The following is a 21,693-nucleotide window of genomic DNA, read 5'->3' as shown; positions in this document are numbered from 1 at the left end:
TAATCAGATATACGATCGACCAGGCGAAATATTTCACAATTTCAAATTTCCCGCCAATCGAACACACTATTAATCACTCAAATTTAATCACAAAAGTAACACTTTCTAAACTCCGATTTAGAATAAAATTAATTAAGTTCGACAAATTAACGATTAAAAGATTTGATGATTTTGAATTTCCCGCCAATTCATTTCTTTTCTCGCTTGACGAACGTTCTTCGATTCGATTATTTATGGCATGCGTTTGAATGTGATCTTTCTTTAGCATCAAATTAATATGAAATTACTTATTTAATAAGTAAATAATTGTGTAGAAATATTCTATTCGAAAATAATCGCGAAAACTCCAATGACGAGGAGATTAGAGTTGCGACGAGCGAAGCGAGGAAACGACGAATGGTAAGAACGACGGATAGTTAAAGGCAGGCAAAGCAAGCGGCCGTCTAGGCGGGGGATCTTGCCTTTTCTGCTCTCACAGAGTATATTTAGCTTTCTTCTCTCTTCTCCTCCTTTCGTCGTCTATGTACTTCGTTGTCTTTTCTTTCTTTTTATTTCTTTCTCTCTTTCTCTATCTCTTTCTCTCTGTCCGTATCCATTTCTCTCATTGCTGACGAAAATGTTCGCACGTGCGTTTTCTCAAAATTAAACTTCGCGACATTATTTCAGTTATTTCGGTCACAGAGATAAGTATTATGATCTTGGTATCTTCAGTAAGAAAGTGTCAAAAGAAAAATTGGGATAACATGAAAATTTGCAATTTTGAGAAATTCATTGTCTTGGATGTACAATTGTATAATGTAAATTATAATAAAATAAGCTCGATATATTTAAGATTGACTTATATATTTTGACTTGTGCAATTATAATATAAGTGAAAAAGTTTTCTATTATATAGAATAATCTTGTCCAATTATGTAAACTTCATTCTTAAGAAACTTATTTTCAGAGATTATAAACAATCTTATTGTTACATAAACAATAAAGACATTGTTCCTCGATTGATTTGGATTGTAAATGAAATTATAAGGAGTATCAAAAATTATGTTTTAGATAAACTATATTCTTGATATTCCACATAATTTTATAATTTACAAATTCTCAACTTATCAAAAACAGTCGAGTAATTCATTATATAATAAAAAACTCACTGCAGTAAAATTTTATATCCGAAAAACATTCCAATATTAATAAACAAGCCAACTATTCAACTAAAATCAATTTTTCATCGATTAACATTCCATATCGAAGTTAAAACAAGCTCTCTCAAGCAACTTTCGGACATAGGTTACGTCATTAAAATGGATATCTTAAAGGATTTTGTTTTAAAAAAGTTAAGAAAAAATTTTTCAAGTTTCCGGCGATCGATTGCATACGTTGAATATACGAGTTCAATATACTCACTAACCAACCAGTTTCTCTTCCTGCTCTTTCGTGAGAGCCCAATAGCACAGACTTCGGCACTTGAAATGTCATTCGCAGAGAAAATTTTTTTCTTAGAAACTCGAAATATTCACACTTTTATACGCATATTATTAAAACAACCCCGTGATATAACATTAAATCTAAACCCTGTCTCATAAAAGCGATAAACCGATAAACCGATTGAAAGTAATCTGTTGTCTGTCGTAAAATTGTAATTATCAATATGACGTCTTAAAGGGCACTCCACGTGTACGAACTTGTTTACGTGATCAAATCAATTAAATATATCGAAGTTTTATGTATAGAATGGACCGAAAGTTTCTAAATAGGTCAAAAATTTCTAAGCTTACAGTTTTACAATCTGAAAAAAAAAACACACAAATTAGTCAAATAAATTAGAAAAAAAGTAATTGATTTTTCGAGTCGTCTAGAAACTTATAGCCCATCTTATACAAAAGAATAAACATATAAAATGTGTTAACCATTTATTAATCGAACAACAATTAAAGTTAATAATACGAAGAGAATATATGCAGCATGTTCCGATTAAAATAAGGAAACCATAGACCTGACTTACTAGTCTGACCATCCCCACCATAAGACTCTCTCCACTACAAGACCATTTTTATCAAATGTCCACGAACTTTAAACACATGGCAGGCATCCGGTTCGACCAACAACGTCAATATCCACGTGTATTGTAACGAAGAAGAAATTTTTTGCGAAGACTTACGTAGATGTTGGGGGAGAACTTAGCTTGTATGCAAGATGCAAGCCAATGACGTGTAACCGGAAACATTTCTTTCCACTTTTCTTTTTACAAACACAGATACACGATGTACACATACGCGTAAACGAATTTTAGGAACAAACTCGAGCAAAAATAGAAGAAGATTGTACACCTTTCCACGTTGATGACACTAATATTATTGTTCGCACTGGCAGACTTGTTATTACTTTTTTTCTTTTCTTTTCTTTTTTATCTTTATCAAGTTAGACGATAAGAGATGAAAAAATAGATGCAATATAGTAATAAACAACAAAATTTGCGCGGCATACGCGTTAGAACATTTTAATGGAAAATCCATGCCGGAAATCGAACGTTGATACGAGACGTCCATGACGTCTCGAACTCACTGACAAGAATCACGCTCATAATACTTGTGCGGACAGAAAGTAAGTATAGATAATACGATAATTCAATGGTTAATACACTTGCACAAGCTTATCGCAAGTTATCTGCTGCGTTTAACGATTCGTCATTGGAACAATCGTGTGATTTTTTAACATGCGTTTTACGTCTATATATGTACATACACAGACACGCGCGCGCGCGTATGTAATATCATAATATGAAAACGATTTATACATTTATTATCTTCTATTATCATCTTGTACTTCTCTATATTAAGATCATTTTTATTTATTTTTTATTTTGTGAATCTTCAAAATTCGACGCACGATCAATAAATTAGAAAAGAAAAAATAAGTTTAAAATTTGTATTATTTTTAACATTAGCTAATGTTACTGTTTAAATAGTTTTATTTATAAAATGACTGACATCGAAATCTGAAAGCTCGTATCCTCGTAATGATAGAAAAACATCGAATCTACACTGCATATATCATATTCCTTGCGTCCATCTTATTTGGCAAATGATTTTAGGCAATATCTAACAGTTCTTAATATTCTTCTCTCTTTCTTTTCTTCTTCTTGTTATAAGATTGCTCTTAATGAAAAATCATGGTTTGGAACAAAATTACAGGAACTGAATTCTTTCTTAATAAAGGAGACACAAACTAATGTTTCTTATGCCTCTCTCACCTACTTTCTAAAAATTCAATTAAAATGATGACTCCTAGAACAGTACTACTTTAAACCTTAGCGCAATGACTTTTACGAGTGAAAGAACAGTTTATGTTGTAGAGTTTTATTGTTTCCTTTTACTCAGCACTGATAATAGTTGAAGACCATTATACTCTCTAACGGTAATGTTCTTCAATACGCTACTCTCTTTTAAATATGATATAGGTATAAAGGAATATTGAAAAAGAAAAAAGAACAAAGAAAAAAAAAAGTTCTTCAAAAGAAAAATGCTTAAATCTATGACGAGTTTTACATATATTAACAAATGAGGAAACTCGTATTAATAATCTCTTCCATGTTTTTATTATAATTGTACCTTACTCGACACGATATATAGCGGTACCGTATAAAACAACCGGAAGAACGCTCCGTCCACCGGAACTAACTCCTTTCACGATCCACTCGAGCTATGACAAAGAATAAAGTGGGGGCGGAAGAAGAGAAGAAAATAAAAGAGCGAAACATGTATAGACATTCGTGTAGATCTAACAGCACTTCGTTAACTGATTCGTTAACTTAATAAAGTCACGTAACTTTTAAGTAATATACATACATTTCTACAACTTTTTCAATTATCCACAACGCTATATTATATTAGTTCATATTTCAAAATTAATGTTTACTAAATAGTAATTATATTTATTTTTAGTATACAGTAGTTATGTTAATTAATATTGTTGTTTTTTAACTTTCACATTATATAATTTGTTTTTTTTTTCTAAGAGCAACAAAAATTGATTGAATTGTATAAATGGTTAAGATTATTGTTCAAATAATTATTTAAAAAATTCTCTTTTTCTTCCTAAATTTTATATTTATCTTATCTCTAATTAATTAATTGAACTTTTAATAATTCTAATTCATAAAATTGTATTATTCTATATAAGAAAATATATAACACGATTAAAACGCTTAGCCAAGCGTATAAATATGTAGTCAGAGAAACAATCGATTGACCTTTAAGATGGAGAATAAAGTTTTTCCAAGTCCATCGAACTCGGTATCTCTTTCTCTTCGATCATTTTCTCACACTTCGAAGTGACCGTGGTACAGTACTTACAGAAAGAGGAATACATTCCAGACTTGTCACCGCGAATCGACCTAACCTGGGACTTCGTTAAAAGACGAGGAGATGTGGTTTACGCGTGCAGATTTACCGTTTGTTTGGTCGCCCCTCAAAGGCGCCAAAGGAATGTCGCCACCGTTGTCTACCGGCATTACTTGTCATTGCATCTTCCTCTCACTGTGGCCACCGTTTTATTAAGTGTCTCGTTTCAATCATTCCATTTGATTATTAACATCCAAATTTTCTTTCACGATCATTTAATAACAACAAAAAATGTTCTAATTTATAAGTATGACAAATTTTAAAAATTACTTTGTAAAATCCAAATATTGTTTCCACTTAATAATTATAAATTAAAAAGATCTAACCAATATATACGCAACACACACACACACACACATACGTATACGCAAGATGGACATCAAAAGTCCCTATATTTGTAATTTTACAACCTCGAAAAAGAAAGATAAAAAAAGAAAAAACTTAAAAAGTCTTGAAAAAGAATAATTAATTACTAAGATCGCTTAGAAACTTTTAGGCCCATCCTGTATATCCTATAACTAATTGTTTACTTTTAGTGTACTTTCCCTTTCGCACTTTATTACTCCTATATAGCATTACATATATTGCAAATGTAAGCAAAAGCTTCTACCTCTCGCTTGATCTCTTGGCCACCTTGGAAAGATGAAAACTGGGTCGACAGATATATATACAATGCGCACAAATCGAAAGAAGACGTCCTTGTTTATAAATTTGCGACGGGAACACATTTCACGGGCAAAACAAAGAAGAAATTAGATATTTTCGTTATTATTCTTGGATACCTTATCGAGTAAAGAACGTCCGTTTAAAATCTTAAACGCTACTGCTACTACTATTACTACTACTACCACTACTACTACTACTACCACTATTACTATTACTACTACTATCCTCTTTGATAGAATCTCGTAATAAAGCAAGGACTCCTTGCCTTCTCGGACTTTCCGTGGGAGCGAAACCAGTTCTGCGTAGAGTAGTGCGAGAGAAATATAAGCAAATGCTTGTGGTTCATTGTGTGTGGATATATATACGTATATATATGCATGTATGTATGTATGTATGTATGTATAATGAGATGCATGCTCTGACATAAGACTTTCACCCCCGAGGCTCCCTTCCCCCAATGGTTCTTCGAAAAAGTTGCTAGATTTCATGCGTAATCGATTTATATAAATATTTCATACTTTCAACAGTTCATTTCATGCATTTTAATAATCTATATAGTCCTCATTATGATGATACCAAAATGGCGAACGACGATCAGCTGATGATTCTTATCACATTGTTCACCGGAAACGTATTATCAATACATCTTTTGTTACCCGAATGTTGTTTACACTAACACGCTTTAAAGAAGTATTAGAATGTTTTAATGATATTTACTCACGCAAATGTATTTCATCTATGAAAAATAGCCACAGGTGTTAGTTTCTGCTGATCAATAATGTATTTAATGATCATTAAAAATATTATTTTATATGATCAGAAATACATAGAAAAAAAAATGATCAAATATTAAGTTTAATCGTAAAATTCGATTGCAATAATGATTAAGATAACTTCTTATATCTCTTAAGCTATAATTTTATATGACATCGTCGACGTCCTTTCTCTCTTTTTCACCTCCTTCGATTATTATCCAATAATTATATAATCGAATAAAACGAGCCATAGATTATAGAATCCTGTCGTTGAACTTTACGTACGATGAAGGAGATATATACATACGTTGATAGTTAAAAGTTCCTCAAACGAACTTGCTTGATGACGGTATTGCATTTAAGTTGAGAAGATACCTGTGAGAAAATAAAACGCATTTGTGAATCTTAACGGAGGCTTATGTAAAATCTCAGCGTTCGATTACGTGCGGCATGATAGACGCATGCGGAAAACATATATATCTATGTACGTATCTATGTATCTCTAAATACATACATACATACGATCCCAATAACACCTTTCTTAAGAGAAATTTAGATACATTTGCTTACATTATATACCAGAGGTTTAGATCGATATTGTTAGTAGAGTATTGTTGGCACTCACTATAATCATCCGTTATGTTTGAACATCTGATAAAACAACTTCTCTTATTGCAAATTCTAAGTCGTTGTTACATGCAACGGTACATGTTATCTTTAAACTAGATCTTTCAATCAGTTTCAATTATATATATATATTTATATAAAACAAGTACAATAATAAATGATTGTTAACAATTAGAATATATGTATTAATAATAGTTTAGTGTTATTTGTGTTCATTTGTTGACTCATTTCCGTATCAATACGTATCAATACATATCTGATGAGAGTCATCGCGATAAATAAAAAAAAAAGGACAAATAAAAGATAAAATCTATAGATTGAGGAAAGAATTCGGAATCATTAAAAGATATTACAAACTAAGTGGGTGTGTCTTTATTCTTTTGTCCTCGTACATTTCTTCTTTACTTTTAGATTAGATATAATATGACTTCGATTTATATGAGGATATTCACGTTTCAATGAAAATTCAAGTGAATTATATGGAAGTCAATGATAAAACAATAATACTAATTGTAAGTTTATTTGGAAAAAAATCCTATATATTCACCGGTTTGGACATCAATTGATACAACTTTTAAATATAGATCATGTTTGATCTTACTTTTTTTTTTCTCTCCTAATTTCTACAATCATTCATCAATCAGATTATTATCTTATTTTATTGTAATCAATCATTAGATACAAAATTAATCAATTTTGCTATGAAACAAGCAAATCAATATTAATCATCAAATTTAAAGTTCGACTTTTCTATGAAACATTCAATTATATTATTATTATTATAATCAATTGTTTAATACTAAAGTAATAAATGTTGGTACGAAAGACCATTAATTAAATGCTAAACAGATTGAAAATATAAAGAAATGAAGAATCAACTTATTGACAAAAAACGATCACAGACGTAAAGGCGCACCCACGCGTGATATCTACGCCGTTAAGAATTGCTAAAATACTGAGCAATGTTCGCAACGAATAACCTTGTAGGAGATGCGTTGAGAAGATATAACAATCTCTCTTTCTTTTTATTTTTCCTAAACCTCGTAACACATTCCCTCTGAAACTTATCATCCATTCGTTATACCCCTTCTTTACGTCGTGACACGAAAAGAATATTTCGTCACGTGTCAAAGAAAACAACAACGGAATAAATCCGTTGAGCTTTAACCTAACGGGATCATTATTGTGTTATAATCGGTACGTTAATCAAGGTTAATTTTCATCAGCGTTTGAAATAATGGTGATAATAAATGACACTACAAGAGTATGTACGAAGAAGTATTAATAAATTGTAGTACTTTAGTATATGTATCTTGCACGATATTTAAAAGATTCGAAAAGATATTAATAAATTTGAATACTATAATATACTAATGCATAATATTGATTAAATATTTATTTAAAAAAATAATATAAATAGCATTAGTTAATAACTAATCAGATATTAACTAACTGTCGATTAAATCAAATTCACATTCATAAATCAATTGCAGTAAACTACGAAAGATACGAAACAAATTAGGTTAGAAACGACTAAGTTAACAAATATTTCTTTTCGACGATGGATAGAAACGATCATTTAACGAACGATAAGAATACTTGCTAATAATGATGATGATGATGATAACTAGATCACTCTAAATATAAAACATTTATCGTTTTCTTATGAATTTTTAAAATAATTTCATGATTTAATATTACACAGTCTTCTGTATGATCGTCCATAATTAAAAACAGAAAGAAAAAGAATGAAAAAGAAACTTACTTTCAAAATTAACAAAGACAAGATTTATCGATATAATCAACATGAATCGATATTTCAACGAAAATGCGTCATTCATGATCATGATTATTATCTTACATGCTTGCAATATGATAGACGTTTTATTTTTACATATGATTGATGTTATGTCCAAGAAATATTTAACACGTTTCCTTTGTTTTTATTTTTCTATCAATCATTAGAATTAATTATCGATCAAAAGATCTATCGAAACATTGAATAAAAATTATAGAATTATTTGAGGTTATAGATTCTCACAAGTCTTGTTTTTAGAAATATATAATAATTATTAATAAGTATTATAACTGTTATTAATAATATTTATTATAAGTAATATAAAAACATACAAAATATATATTTTTAATACTTATTAATAATATTTCATAAATCATTGTGGATATTTTTATAAAAAGAAAAAAAGACAAACAAATATATTTTTTCTGTTGATAGAATCAGAATAATATCATACAATATATTTACATAATAACCAAGAAGTTTATTACATATTTCCAAGCATCTATTTTATCTATTCCCACCTAAGGATCTAACTCGCTGTTACAACTTAACCTGGATCTTATAACAAGACACGTTTACCACTGATATTCAATACTTAGCTTGTTCGATGAAAAGGCGTAAGGCGAGTCAATCTCTCGGTTTCTCTTCGAACGTTCGTGTGATTTCTAATTTATTTATTTCTTTTCTTCGTCTATTTCCTTTTCCTTTTTCTAAATTTATGACGTTCGCAAAATTGATGGATCTCATTCGAATTCGAAGTGAGATCGAACGTGCTCGTATGTAGAAGCACACAACAAACTTTCAAATCTTAACCTCTCATGTGCTTTCTCGTTACAACGTAAATCAACTTGTACTACTATGTTGATAAAAAAAGGTGACTTTCTAATCATACGATTTCGTTTCCCGACCCCAACAAGGAAGAATATTTATTAGAATATCTTAGACAATACTTTTACAATATAATCACGAGAAAAATAAGTCTGTTATATCCAAACGGAATACAGAAAATATTTTCTATCTACCAAGTTTTCTTTCTCCAAGTATTCATTTCACATATCAAAAAAAGAAAAAGAAATACAAGAAAAAAAAAAACAAAGGAAAAATGCACTCACCGGATATTTGTCCTTATAAAAAAGCGAGCTCGTTGACATGTCGAAAAACTCGATTATGGAAAATATTGATTAGGTTAATTAAAACATAACAATTTCCATTATCCTCTTCTCGTTATCTTCTTTTGCTGATTAATGAATATCGCGTGAATACGCAGGAAAACACGTTTCGTTGCACGTGCACAACCGATAAACTTATTTTTCTTTTTTCTTGATCTATCGATCAATACGTTACATATGTATACAAGACCCTTAACACACCATAAAATTAGTAGAAAATAAAAAAATAAATACACGATAAGAAAGAAAAAAAAAAACAAAAAAGAATAAATAAAAAAAAGTAAAATAAAACAATATATCACTTGCAATTACATCCGTTTATAAAATCGTATTTATTTATGTCGTATACGCGCACGCGCAACACCAGCAGGAACACGTTTATCACCTGAAACGAAGCTACGAAGGAAAGAAACTGGCAGAGCGTCTCCGCGTTGTCCAGTTTGTTAGCGGACTACAGTAACTCAGAAGGGAAACCCCTCCATTACCGCCCAATGACCTACAATCTAAACCCACCTGCCCCTTCCCCTACTTTTACACAGTATAAATATGATCCTCTCTTAGCACATCCTCTCTTTCTCTCTCACACTTCTTTATGTACCACTCACTCGCTCGCTCTCTCTCTCTCTCTCTCTCTCTCTCTCTCTCTCTCTCATTCTCTCTCACTCTCTCTCTATCTCTCTCTCTCTCTGTCTCTATCTTTTTGTTTCTTTCTTCATACGATACACCTTTCTTTTTTCTTCATATCATTCTTTCTTAATAGTCATTTTATATTAGATTTCAAGAAAGGATTAGTTTTCGTGTTTTAGCTAGTTTTCTTTCTCTGTTTTATATTCGAGTAACGTCGTCACATTATTTTATATTTTTATTTATTGTTACGATTTTCTATGTTTTCACAATATTTTTACAAATATAATTTAAATATTGTATGAGAGACATTGTTCAGTTTACTTTAGATAAAGTCAGATTTACAAGTTTGAAATGTAGTTTGTAAATTGATGTAAAAAGGATATATTTAAATTTTGTATTATGTCAATTTATGTATAATATATATATATATTTTTTTTTTCTTTTACTTTTATTTCTAATATATAGATTTTTTTCATTTTATAAGTAAGTCTACATTTTCTTTTCTTTTAGAAGGTTTTAGAGAAAAATAGAACTCTGTAATGTATTAATTCTAAATATTAACACTTTAATCAACTCTATTGTAAATTTATGTATGAAAATATTTGTATTATCAAGATTTTAGTATATTTGATTGATTTAATATTATTATGTTTGGAACTTTGTCATATTTTTATTTTAAATTTTATTTGTTGAAAAGTTTTTTCATTGGAAATATTTAAATATGATAACATCATGCATAGAAACTTCTAATGATAGTTAAGAGAACTTAAAAAATATTATGAAAAAGTCTATTTGTCCAAAACTAAAAGAATCGTAATATTATTGATATATTTTAATTGTTTACAAAAGTGAAATATTCTGCTTTACTATAAATAAAGAAATGTTTATAAATCTAATCTTTATTCTTAACCTAACTTTATTATCATTTTCTTCATTTAATCCATCGACTAATTTTTCTGTTTGTAACCTTTTCTGATATACTGTATAGATTTTTCTTATGAAGAAAGAAAAATGTGCAAAATATGCAAGCAAAAAGAATACAATAAAATTTTTTAAACTGTTAATTATCTGATTAAAAATCATATATTGTAAAATACTTATATCGTAATCAATTCTTCATAAACATAGTATTCTAACAATCCTTTATGAAGTTTTTAATTTAATTTGAAAAATTCTTTCGTTGAAAAGGTTTTTTGTTAAATATATTTACAACAAAGATAATATAAATTACAAAACTAGTTTCATCTTTATATTATTATAATTTTATATATTAATCTCCACATATATTATGACATGTACATTATAAATCATTTCTATTTTCTCATAACTTTATTACTTAAGTACATATTTCTAATATTAATCTAATATATTTTTCAATTAATCTTAAAATTTATTAATTTGATTGTCATCAATAAATTTTTGTATTTTTCCCGCTTAAATTCCGATGTATTTTATCAAAAATTGAAACTTCTTAATATTTATAATCTAGTTATTACTTTTACTTAATTCCAAATAGATTTATATCTTATGTATTATTCTTTTCATTGATTCATTATTTTTTGTTAAGAACAGAGGAAGAAATTTGATCCATCTTAAAAGAGAAATATTTCTTTGTTTTAAAACAAGACGAATATTCAATATATTTTGAGAATAAGGTTTAAAGTTCAGATACCGGAAAAAAGTGGGTTAAGTTCGATAAGTCGAGATTCGAGATACATTACATAGAACCAATCATAAACTCTGGTTAAATCGATAGTTCAGATCTCGAAATATACTCGAATCAGATCAGCGACGCGATACGTTAGTGTGCTGTGTTTGTTTCCTTCACGTACTGCGAAAGCCGTGAGAAAAAATGACTCAGGAAGGCCAGTAAGTATAGTAAAATCCCTCCCATTTCTCAGCACTAATTTTAGAATCATTCGTCGTAATCTTCTAAATTGCCGTTAAAACCTTGATATTATTAAATATTAGTACTCAATAAAATATGATTGCCGCCCCGTGGCTTTCGAAAGGCCGCCATATTGTATTAGGATGGTTTTATTGATTCTCGAAGATTCTGGAAAACAGACGCAATTCATTGTATTTCAGCGCACGTTTTATTCAAAACATTTTTTTTATTTTGTCGAAATAATAATGGCAATATTACGTAGTATCTAAATTTTATTCACTTTCGACGTAACAGTCTTGATAACGATGCCTAGCATGTAAGACATTCCCCGGTGATCAAACATGATATCTTTTCTGATATAAGCTTTTTCTTCGAATTATTTTTGATTTTTTCTAAATGATATAATACACATTCCTTTTGGAATAAATCAAACGATTTTACGTATATATCTATATCCTATTTTTGTAATCACTATTTTTGTCCTATCATTTCCTATACAGTTTTTGCTATGCCGTAATGACCAGCGATTTTTCTTGGTATAAATTTTATTATCCTAACCTATACGAATGATTACAAAATTTAATTATAATGAACGAAGTATTAGTTTCTTAAAATTCGGCTCGATATTATGAATTTTGTTTGGGTAGATATTTTTTTTTAGGGAAAGAAGGTATTTATGAAAATATTTTTTTACAAATTTGTATTTATGTTGTACTTAACCTAACTAATTCTCCACGAGCAAATTCAATATTCCATGATTTTTTTATTCATCGTTTTTTATGTTAAATTTTTAACGTTTTTCAGATTACCTCCTCCACCTGTTATGTGGGCACAAAGGAGGGATATACTCTTCATTACTATATGCTTAGAGGATTGCAAAGATCCTGTTTTAAAGATTGAGCCAGAAATGTTACATTTCAAGGGTTTGGGTGGGACAGAAAAAAAAATGCATGAGATTACAATTAATTTATATAAAGAGATCAATCCCGATAAAGCAATGAAGAATTTAGGAGGTAGAACTTTAGAATTAGTGCTCTTTAAAAAGGAAGAAGGGCCATATTGGCCAAGATTAACCAAGGAAAAAACAAAGGCCCATTGGTTGAAAAGTGATTTCAACAAATGGAAGGATGAAGATGATAGTGATGATGAGGGTGATTTTGAAGGTGGCAGCCATGAATTAGAAGAAGTAAATTTGTTTTGAAATTATTAATATTAATATTATAAGATTTTTTTTTTGTCTATTTGTCTAATTGAGTCATTGCATATATTTATATCATTTTATTAACATTCATAGATGATGCGACACATGGGTGGCTTAGGAGGTTCAGGGGATAGTAAGCCTAATTTCGATGATCTGGCAGATGAGGTGGATGAAATGGATAGTGATGATGAAGATATACCTGATTTGGAATGAACAACTTTTTAACAATACAGCAAATTAATCCTCTTAAAAGAAATGACCTATGGATAGTGCACCGTCGAGAGATACTTCAGTAGGCCATGTGCTGTTTGTATTTTCGATTACAAATAATTTTTACAAATTTGCTGATGGCCGATGTAGTAGCAAACAACCAAGTTGTGCGGTGTGCTAAACAAATTTGAAAGATAATTGCAGAAGTTGGCATATGAACAGTAATACAGTATCAAAGGATTCTTAATCCCTTTTTAGTCTGTAGTTCATACAATAAGTTAATGGACAAGCTTTTTTAATGAATTGTGTAAAATATCAAGAAGGTAAAATAATGATAACTACTTAAATTGTCTGAAGAATTGTTTATTTCAGTACAGCCCATTAATATATCAAAGCTAAATAGTTATTAAAAATAAATAAAAGGTAAATAATAATTAAAACATCCATGGAAAGCAGGTTTTCTTTCCTTACAAATTTTGATTAGCCTTTTCCTAAATTCATGCAAAATTTCTATATAAATATACAAAATTAAATTTAAAATATGTGAAATATTTCGTGTGATTAAAAAGGGACATTGAAACATACAATTTAAAAAAGAATGATATATTTCTTGCAATTTAATTAAAATACTTAACCAACGATACTAGAAGCACCACGTAATGCTAAATATCCAGCAGTTATATCCATTGGCAAACTGCGAACTGTGGCAAATTCTTCGGCAGTTGCATAATATAACTTAGTTTGTGGATCTGTATACCGTGCCTGTGCAAATAAATGTGATTAACATTTGTGTTCTTATCTTAATAATATAACTGACACATAATATGAAACTGGATTCTTTAAAATATTGATTTTTTAAATAATGCATTTACTGATAAAATATTTCATAATTGAAAACTCGAAAGTACAATATTTTTCGTATACTACTTACAGGCAGACCAGATATATCAGAATACTTCTTTGCAGGTTTAAAACTTGGCGGTGCATTGATAGCACTATCTGAAATTTACATTAATGTAGAATTAATAACATTGATAAATTAGCCAGTGGTAAAAGTTTATTTCATTTATAATATGGTTTGGATGTTCTGACAAAATTTTGCATTGTTTCTATAAAAATGTTTTGCGCTCGCTATAGAATATTAATAAAATCGTTTACTCTTGACATTGACTGATCTATTGTTACTACTGTATTTTAATTTAGATTTTAAACGTAAATTAAAATCAAAAATCATACAATGTACTACTTCAGTAGGCCATGGTAAACTACGTTCCTGAGCTAAAACCTGTTTAAGAGATCTCCAAGTTCTTTTCTTTCCAGTATTACTTATTGGCCGAAATTGTTGGTGGAAAGATGGATTTTTGAATACAGGTTGAGTTTTTTTATTATTTTCCACTGCTTCTTCATTCACCATCTAAAAATGAAAATATTATAAAGTAGAAGCAACTTTTATAATTATAAACTAACCTATAATTTTTTTATGATGACTAGCTTACATTTTATAAGAATTTCTTGTATCATAACATCCAATTTATATATACATATATGTGTATATATAAATTATTCATATTATGTATAATGAGTCACAAAATTCTATAAATATATACCTCTTCGATAAAACATCTTCTGGATAGGATAAAATTAATATTTTGTTTATTTCACAACCAAGTATAGCACAAATCATATGAATCATAGTTATATTTTGATGCTTTACCAAAAGTTTTGCCCAATGACTTACAACCAATAAAGCATTATAGTACTCAGTAGAATCACTAAGGACAATTTATATGATTAAAAATTATAGATAGTGAATCCTATAAGTATAAAAAAATACCTTGAAGATTCAAAATGATATCTACATCCTTGTGACAAATGTTTTTGTATAATAGCAGACAAATTATTTGTACATAGTACATAAGCTTTTTCACTTGGTTCAACCAAACACAATATTGCCTGCTTACATAGTAAAATTATTTGTTGATATTTTTTATCGGTGTTTTCAAAATTGGAGCAATCAATCTTCTACATATACAATTATAATAACAAATAAACAAACAAACATTATATATAAATGTCATGTTTTAAAGTAAGTATATATCATATATTTCTATAAATTCATATTACTAGTTACCTCAGTTGCTATATATAAGGATATATGTATATATTTTTTGATAAAATCTTCATCTTTCGTATAAAGTTCTAATAATTTCTTATTTAATTCATTTTCATACTCCACATATTCTATTATATTATCTGTTAAATTACAGGCGATAGCATTGTATTTCTTTTTATTATTTTGTTGTAGACAGTTTGTTAATGAATTATCATATTGTTTTGAAGTTGTATTTTTTAATGTGTATTTACTGAATTTACTATCTAAGGTTCCTTGATACTTCTTAATGCGAGAATTCTTTTTATAAGAATTTGATAATTTATATTTACTTTCCATAATATTACTTTGTATTTTTATTTTATTAATTTTTTGAATAATTTTTGTATTAATATTTTTCAAATGAGATGCAAGAACTGGAATGCTTTTTGAATAAACAGATTTATCGAGAATGTTTGTGTGCTTTTCTATGAAATGTTCTATGTCGTACGGATTTGAAAAATCAAGATTATTTTGATATATATCTTTCATTTTCTCACAAATATCTAGTTTTTTATTTTGTATCTTATATGTCTTATCCATATAGGTTAAGAAATGTTTTTTTTTTGACCTTTCATAACCCAAGCTTTGCATAAGCGAATGTACTAATTTATCCAAGTTAAAAGCCGACATGTAAAGCATACTTATTCCAAAATGATAATAGTTTGTTGCATTGATTATGTATAATATTGCATTTAAATATCACTTATTTGTACATATAGCAAAAGAGGTCAAAGGTATATAATAATAGAAGTATGATAGCATTTGTCTTTTATACGTTGTTTTTTTTTAACAAACTTCAATCAACACTATACTAATAGAAATATCACACGCGAGATATATACTTTAAATATCAATTAAATATTAATATATAAATATATCAAGAGTATTAATAAAATATGAGGCATTCTGCACTCGTGTTTCCTAAAAAAGAATTCCTCAAAATGTGCACGTACGTAAAATATCGTAAGTATAATAAATTAATGTGATCGATTATGGAAATATTATAATTTAAGAAATTCTTTATACGTATAAATACGTTACATACGAACCATACGAAAGCATATATATGTATGTGGAAACAAAAATTTATTATTTGAGGTTAAAAATCTAATAATATTTTTGATTGCAAATTTTTTATATATTTATTACAACAATATATTAAAAATATATATTTACCTTTTTTAACGATTAATTTATTTTGCTTCTTTACTTATTATTAATTATTACTTTTGTAAAATAATAATCACACGTTAAGAATTAATAATTACAAGCATTTATCAAATGCATTCGCGCGGTTAAAATGCACAAATCAAATGCATCTGTTATTACGTCATCATAAAATTTACCTATAACAAATCAGTAATGCATACTATATAGTATCAATGAATTCCTCCAATTGTGACGTCACGTAACCTTGTGCCTACACGTATGCGCAAAGTAGTCCTACCGGGGGACACAGAAATTTGATATCAGATCGAACCTAACGTGACAAGAATCACCTTCTTACTTTCGTGAAGGTCATAAGGACGAACGGTCAAAAAAACTTGTTATAGAATCAATATCGAAACGGATTTCATTAAATACTTTCATTAGCTGTAACACGATCAAATCAAACATGGGACGAAAATTTTTTGTCGGTGGAAATTGGAAAATGAATGGAACCAAAAAAGAAATCGACGATATTGTTGCATTTCTGAAAGCTGGTCCATTGGATCCTAACGTTGGTATGTGCCTATTAAAATATAAAATGTATCGCATAAATATACAGTATAAGTCATGTAACTAGACCACCTTTGTTTATTCTTATATTATACAAACTTAAAATTAAAGAAGTATAAAAGTTATACTACAATTATGACTTTCTATAAAATTATCTAAAAAAAGAAAGATTTTGAAGTTTACTAGTAATAAAAACATTAAAACCAGTTTCTAATTTATCATCTTATATGAGCTTTTATATCAGCCTATATATGCTATATTATATGTCAACATCTTTAATCAATATATTATCATTCTCTTTATTTTTTGTATCATTAAATTACATTATCTGTTTGTTTACATGTTAATTTTAAATTATAGTTAAGTGAAAAAAAACTTAATGATTTTATTATTTGTTCTATATATTACTTATATAATAACACTTTACTTATTAATATATGAATTATTTCAGATATTGTTGTTGGTGTACCATCTATTTATCTCACATATGTACGAAGTATTTTGCCTTGTAATGTTGATATTAGTGGTCAAAATGCATATAAAGTAGCTAAAGGAGCTTTCACAGGTGAAATTAGTCCAGCTATGCTTCTTGATAATTGTATTCCATGGGTAATTCTTGGACATTCTGAACGTAGAAATGTTTTTGGAGAAACAGATGAATTGATTGCAGAAAAAGTTGCGCATTCATTGGAAGCTGGATTAAAAGTAAAAAATGATTCTTTTATTAATGATATTATACTTTAATGTTTATGACATAACTCTAAGGAAATATTATTTTGAAGGTGATAGCCTGTATTGGAGAAAAATTAGAAGAACGTGAAGCTGGGAAAACGGAAGAAGTAGTTTTTCGTCAAACAAAAGCTATTGCAGATAAAATTAAATCATGGGACAATGTAGTTCTTGCATATGAACCTGTTTGGGCAATTGGAACAGGTAAAACTGCTACACCTCAACAAGCACAAGAAGTCCATGAGAAATTACGAAACTGGTTTACTAAGAATGTGAATGCAAATGTTGCTGAAACAATTAGAATTATTTATGGTGGATCCGTAACAGCAGGAAATGCTAAAGATTTAGCAAAAGAAAAAGATATTGATGGATTTTTAGTTGGAGGTGCTTCTTTGAAACCTGATTTTGTACAAATCGTAAATGCTAAACAGTGAACTCAATGCATAACATATTTCAATGTTAATGTTTGTTTTTTTCTCAATTATATGTTCAAAGGGTATATTTTTAAAACATGCATATTATCAGAACATATATTTTCTTATACATCATTACAATTTTAATTTCGAAATTTTAATTATTAAACATTTACAAAGCTCAAATCATAGTAATGAAACAACCATAAAATAAAAGCAAATATATATTTCATGTAACATACATACATACATATATATTACATTGTTGTTAGAATAGTTGTTTAATGAAAATATAATAAATATAACAAAGACATAAATGTTATACATCATATATACTTTATTCAATTAAACCATTTGTTATAACAGTAGTTGATTCTTTTTTTGTTTTTTGTTTATTAAATCCATCTTGTTGGGCTCTTGCATTTGCAATAGCTACAAGAGATTTAAATGTTCTTGGTTCCCAACAAGCCAAATCAGCTAAACTCTTATAATTTAATAAAATATTACATCTGGTTAAACCTTCATTAAATGTTTTTAGATCCATATCATGTTCTAATGTAGCTGCATTGTTTCTTGTTATCCAAAGCTGTAATTATAAATTTAAAAATAAGATCATTTTTTATTCTTTTTTATATTAATAAATTTTTTCACACCACTCAATAATAAAATTGTCATTCAATACTAGTATTATATATTTTGTCAATGTTACCTCACGCATATCTTCCTTTTTTAATTTTCGTCCTTTGGTAGCAAAAACTAAAGATCTATGAACATTTCTAATAGAGATGGAGTAACAATTTCTTCTTCTGCCTATAAAATGCTGTAAGATACAATTATTAGAAGTCTGATTGTACAATAACTAATTCATAAGAAATATTATTTATATATTATGCTATTACTTACAGCAGCAATTTGGAATATTTTACGTTTTCGCCAGAATTCATCTGGTCCTCGGGATCGAACCAATAAATTTAACGATAGAAATACCATGCTTTCTCACAGAAACTAATAACTTTTTATTACGTGCAATTATAAAGGTTAGTTTGTTTTAAAATGGTCTAGCATCGATCGCCACCTATCGACTACTAAATATCGATACTAATTTTATTTCGATATAACCTCCTAATATCACTCGAAGATCAGTAGTCAAGTGATTTGTTTAATAAAAAGTATATGTTCGCCTGATATACACGTTTTTATTCTATCTTGTAAAATAAATATTATACCTTCACATAAAATGGTTGGGAAAAAAAAGTAAGAATTAATAAAACATCTTTAATATATTATATTTTAAATATATAGAATGATAGGCTTCTTTCTTTCATATTTTGCACACTTTTCATAAAAATAGAGAAAATAGTTAAAAGTAATTTATTCAATATGATAGTAATTACATTATTATATTATAATAATCAATAGATAGTGTTTTTTATTTTTATGTAAAATTATTCTAAAAAAAAAGACGCAACTTACTTTAATTTTAAATATAATTGTGTTTTACTATAAACTTTCCTTATCATTTAGAGTAAAAAATACATTTAAAGTTGAAGACATTAAAGATATAGACATGAATGAAGTCTCAGATTCTGAAGATCAATATTCAGAAGAAGATCAAGAGTTGCTTAGAAAAGTGAGAATAAAAGAAGCACCAGAAAATTTTGATAGTGATGATGAGGTATACAGATTGCAAGATGATGAAGAAAATGAAAATGATGATATGGATGATGAACAAGCTGATTCTATGGAATCTGATATTGAGGGATTAGAAGATGATTTCAACATACCTGATGAGAGAGCTTGGGGCAAAAAGAAAAGAACATACTATTCTACAGATTACATAGATCCTGATTATGCCTCTGCTAGTCAAAAAGATATAGTTAATGCGGAAATAGAAGAACAAGAAGCAAGAAGCATTCAAAAGAGATTAGCTGAACAATTAGATGATGCTGATTTTGGTTTAGATTTTATACAAGTAAAAGATGACGATGAAAAAGCTCACCATGATGAAGAAGAGACTGTAAAAACAGATCTTACCAAACTTAGTAAAAGACAGAGACAGGTATTAGTTCAAAAGGAAAGTCCAGAATTTCTGGCTCTTGTTAATGATTTCAAAGGTAAATCCTATACATTATTTTTTTGTGACATTTATATTTTCCTGTATTTTCTTATATATTACCATATATTGTAATTTTTTGCAGAATATATGAATGAAGCTAAAAATATACTTGCACCTTTTTTGGAACTTGTTAAAAAAGGCATATGTCCAGATTGTCCTGCAGTTGCCTTTATTAAAACAAAATATCAAATAGTATTAAATTATTGTGTTAATATTTCATTTTATTTAATGCTGAAAGCCAAAAGATTACCTGTCAGTTCGCATCCCGTTATAAAACGTTTGGCTCAATATCGTCAACTTCTTAGCCAATTACATGCAGGAGAAGGAAATTTATTAGAAAAAATTGAAGAGATATTAAAAATTGAAAAAAATGGTGGATCTCTTTATAATATATCGGAAGAATCTGTAACTTGCTTTAACAAAAAGAAAACAGTTATCATGATGGAAGACAAGAAAAAACGACAACGACAAATGAATGAGACAAGCGAAGATAAAGAATCTGACAATATTACAGACGACGAACTGTATGAAGAAAGTAAGTTATCTGACAAAGATAATGAAGAATTGAATGTTGAAACAGATAATCAAGAAAATAAGATATCAGAGCAAATGGAAGATTTGGGAGGAAAAAGAGCAATTACATATCAAATAGCAAAGAATAAAGGTCTTACACCACATCGTAAGAAAGAGCAACGAAATCCAAGAGTTAAGCATAGGAATAAATATCGCAAAGCGAAAATACGTAGGAAAGGAGCAGTATGTATTAAAATATCTAATTTACTAATTTATATATGTGTATATATATATATAGAGTTATACAAAATTACATATATACCTCTTTTTTTAGGTTAGAGAAATCAGGAAAGAATTAACTCGCTATAGCGGAGAAATATCAGGAATCAAAGCAAGTGTGAAGAAGAGTATTAAATTGAAATAGTAAATACATAATAAGTACATACTGTAATCAATAATATAATTGAACCAATGAAATCTATTATTGTATATAACATTACAATATAATTCCATCATATTCATTGTCAGACTTATTACATTTAATCAGGATAATGTTTATATGGCTTTATCAGAAACAAATAAACGATTTAATTTTATTTTTTATATGTACGACAAAATGACACTTATCTTAACAATCGTTTTGCAAAGAAAATGTAAATATCAACAATCCTTTCTTTCGCGCACCGCTCATATTTATTTTACATATATTCTTG

At 28.4% G+C, this 21,693-nt stretch overlaps 6 protein-coding genes across 8 annotated transcripts; 3 read left to right on the top strand and 3 right to left on the bottom strand.

Moving 5' to 3' along the window:
• The first annotated feature begins 11,769 nt into the window (after window positions 1-11,769).
• On the top strand, window positions 11,770-13,690 carry LOC122633566 (prostaglandin E synthase 3). 2 transcript variants are annotated; one of them, XM_043821571.1, is made up of 3 exons: window positions 11,770-11,908; window positions 12,732-13,113; window positions 13,222-13,690. In XM_043821571.1, exons 1-3 carry the CDS (start codon window positions 11,892-11,894, stop codon window positions 13,339-13,341), a joined length of 519 nt encoding a protein of 172 aa, XP_043677506.1. In that variant the 5' UTR covers window positions 11,770-11,891; the 3' UTR covers window positions 13,342-13,690. The 2 variants fall into 2 exon arrangements, with proteins under 2 accessions (XP_043677506.1, XP_043677507.1); XM_043821572.1 differs by lacking the exon at window positions 11,770-11,908 and adding an exon at window positions 12,218-12,243.
• Window positions 13,691-13,925: 235 nt separating this feature from the next.
• On the bottom strand, window positions 13,926-16,811 carry LOC122633568 (INO80 complex subunit C). 2 transcript variants are annotated; one of them, XM_043821575.1, is made up of 4 exons: window positions 16,667-16,811; window positions 14,575-14,752; window positions 14,270-14,337; window positions 13,926-14,100 (listed from the first exon to the last, which is right to left on the bottom strand). In XM_043821575.1, exons 2-4 carry the CDS (start codon window positions 14,750-14,752, stop codon window positions 13,969-13,971), a joined length of 378 nt encoding a protein of 125 aa, XP_043677510.1. In that variant the 5' UTR covers window positions 16,667-16,811; the 3' UTR covers window positions 13,926-13,968. The 2 variants fall into 2 exon arrangements, with proteins under 2 accessions (XP_043677510.1, XP_043677511.1); XM_043821576.1 differs by lacking the exon at window positions 16,667-16,811 and adding an exon at window positions 14,946-15,088.
• LOC122633564 lies at window positions 15,111-16,564 on the bottom strand. The gene is made up of 2 exons (XM_043821569.1): window positions 15,470-16,564; window positions 15,111-15,360 (listed from the first exon to the last, which is right to left on the bottom strand). Exons 1-2 carry the CDS (start codon window positions 16,127-16,129, stop codon window positions 15,130-15,132), a joined length of 891 nt encoding a protein of 296 aa, XP_043677504.1. The 5' UTR covers window positions 16,130-16,564; the 3' UTR covers window positions 15,111-15,129.
• A 144-nt stretch (window positions 16,812-16,955) lies between the features above and the next one.
• Window positions 16,956-18,719, top strand: LOC122633565 (triosephosphate isomerase). The gene is made up of 3 exons (XM_043821570.1): window positions 16,956-17,214; window positions 17,661-17,914; window positions 17,992-18,719. Exons 1-3 carry the CDS (start codon window positions 17,106-17,108, stop codon window positions 18,370-18,372), a joined length of 744 nt encoding a protein of 247 aa, XP_043677505.1. The 5' UTR covers window positions 16,956-17,105; the 3' UTR covers window positions 18,373-18,719.
• LOC122633567 (39S ribosomal protein L20, mitochondrial) lies at window positions 18,665-19,439 on the bottom strand. Its single transcript, XM_043821574.1, has 3 exons — window positions 19,255-19,439; window positions 19,061-19,171; window positions 18,665-18,937 (listed from the first exon to the last, which is right to left on the bottom strand). Exons 1-3 carry the CDS (start codon window positions 19,339-19,341, stop codon window positions 18,689-18,691), a joined length of 447 nt encoding a protein of 148 aa, XP_043677509.1. The 5' UTR covers window positions 19,342-19,439; the 3' UTR covers window positions 18,665-18,688.
• A 37-nt stretch (window positions 19,440-19,476) lies between these two features.
• Window positions 19,477-21,576, top strand: LOC122633561 (something about silencing protein 10). The gene is made up of 4 exons (XM_043821563.1): window positions 19,477-19,605; window positions 19,876-20,465; window positions 20,550-21,223; window positions 21,315-21,576. Exons 1-4 carry the CDS (start codon window positions 19,589-19,591, stop codon window positions 21,402-21,404), a joined length of 1,371 nt encoding a protein of 456 aa, XP_043677498.1. The 5' UTR covers window positions 19,477-19,588; the 3' UTR covers window positions 21,405-21,576.
• Window positions 21,577-21,693: the final 117 nt, after the last annotated feature.

This window comes from Vespula pensylvanica, chromosome 12 (genome assembly GCF_014466175.1).
Source record: "Vespula pensylvanica isolate Volc-1 chromosome 12, ASM1446617v1, whole genome shotgun sequence".
NCBI lineage: Eukaryota > Metazoa > Arthropoda > Insecta > Hymenoptera > Vespidae > Vespula > Vespula pensylvanica.
Note: the sequence above shows the minus strand (reverse complement) of the source record. Positions and strands in the feature narration are given on the sequence as shown.

Coding starts and splice junctions, on each gene's coding strand:
- LOC122633566 (XM_043821571.1), top strand. Junction 13,114..13,221: donor GCAGCCATGAATTAGAAGAA/GTAAATTTGTTT, acceptor TAACATTCATAG/ATGATGCGACACATGGGTGG.
- LOC122633568 (XM_043821575.1), bottom strand. CDS start 14,752: ATGGTGAATGAAGAAGCAGTGGAAAATAATAAAAAAACTCAACCTGTA. Junction 14,338..14,574: donor GCCTACTGAAGTAGTACATT/GTATGATTTTTG, acceptor TGTAAATTTCAG/ATAGTGCTATCAATGCACCG. Junction 14,101..14,269: donor CTGATATATCTGGTCTGCCT/GTAAGTAGTATA, acceptor TTATTTGCACAG/GCACGGTATACAGATCCACA.
- LOC122633564 (XM_043821569.1), bottom strand. CDS start 16,129: ATGCTTTACATGTCGGCTTTTAACTTGGATAAATTAGTACATTCGCTT. Junction 15,361..15,469: donor CCTTATATATAGCAACTGAG/GTAACTAGTAAT, acceptor TTGTATATGTAG/AAGATTGATTGCTCCAATTT.
- LOC122633565 (XM_043821570.1), top strand. CDS start 17,106: ATGGGACGAAAATTTTTTGTCGGTGGAAATTGGAAAATGAATGGAACC. Junction 17,215..17,660: donor TCCATTGGATCCTAACGTTG/GTATGTGCCTAT, acceptor GAATTATTTCAG/ATATTGTTGTTGGTGTACCA. Junction 17,915..17,991: donor CATTGGAAGCTGGATTAAAA/GTAAAAAATGAT, acceptor ATTATTTTGAAG/GTGATAGCCTGTATTGGAGA.
- LOC122633567 (XM_043821574.1), bottom strand. CDS start 19,341: ATGGTATTTCTATCGTTAAATTTATTGGTTCGATCCCGAGGACCAGAT. Junction 19,172..19,254: donor AAATATTCCAAATTGCTGCT/GTAAGTAATAGC, acceptor TGTATCTTACAG/CATTTTATAGGCAGAAGAAG. Junction 18,938..19,060: donor AAAAGGAAGATATGCGTGAG/GTAACATTGACA, acceptor TTATAATTACAG/CTTTGGATAACAAGAAACAA.
- LOC122633561 (XM_043821563.1), top strand. Junction 20,466..20,549: donor TCTTGTTAATGATTTCAAAG/GTAAATCCTATA, acceptor AATTTTTTGCAG/AATATATGAATGAAGCTAAA. Junction 21,224..21,314: donor AAATACGTAGGAAAGGAGCA/GTATGTATTAAA, acceptor CTCTTTTTTTAG/GTTAGAGAAATCAGGAAAGA.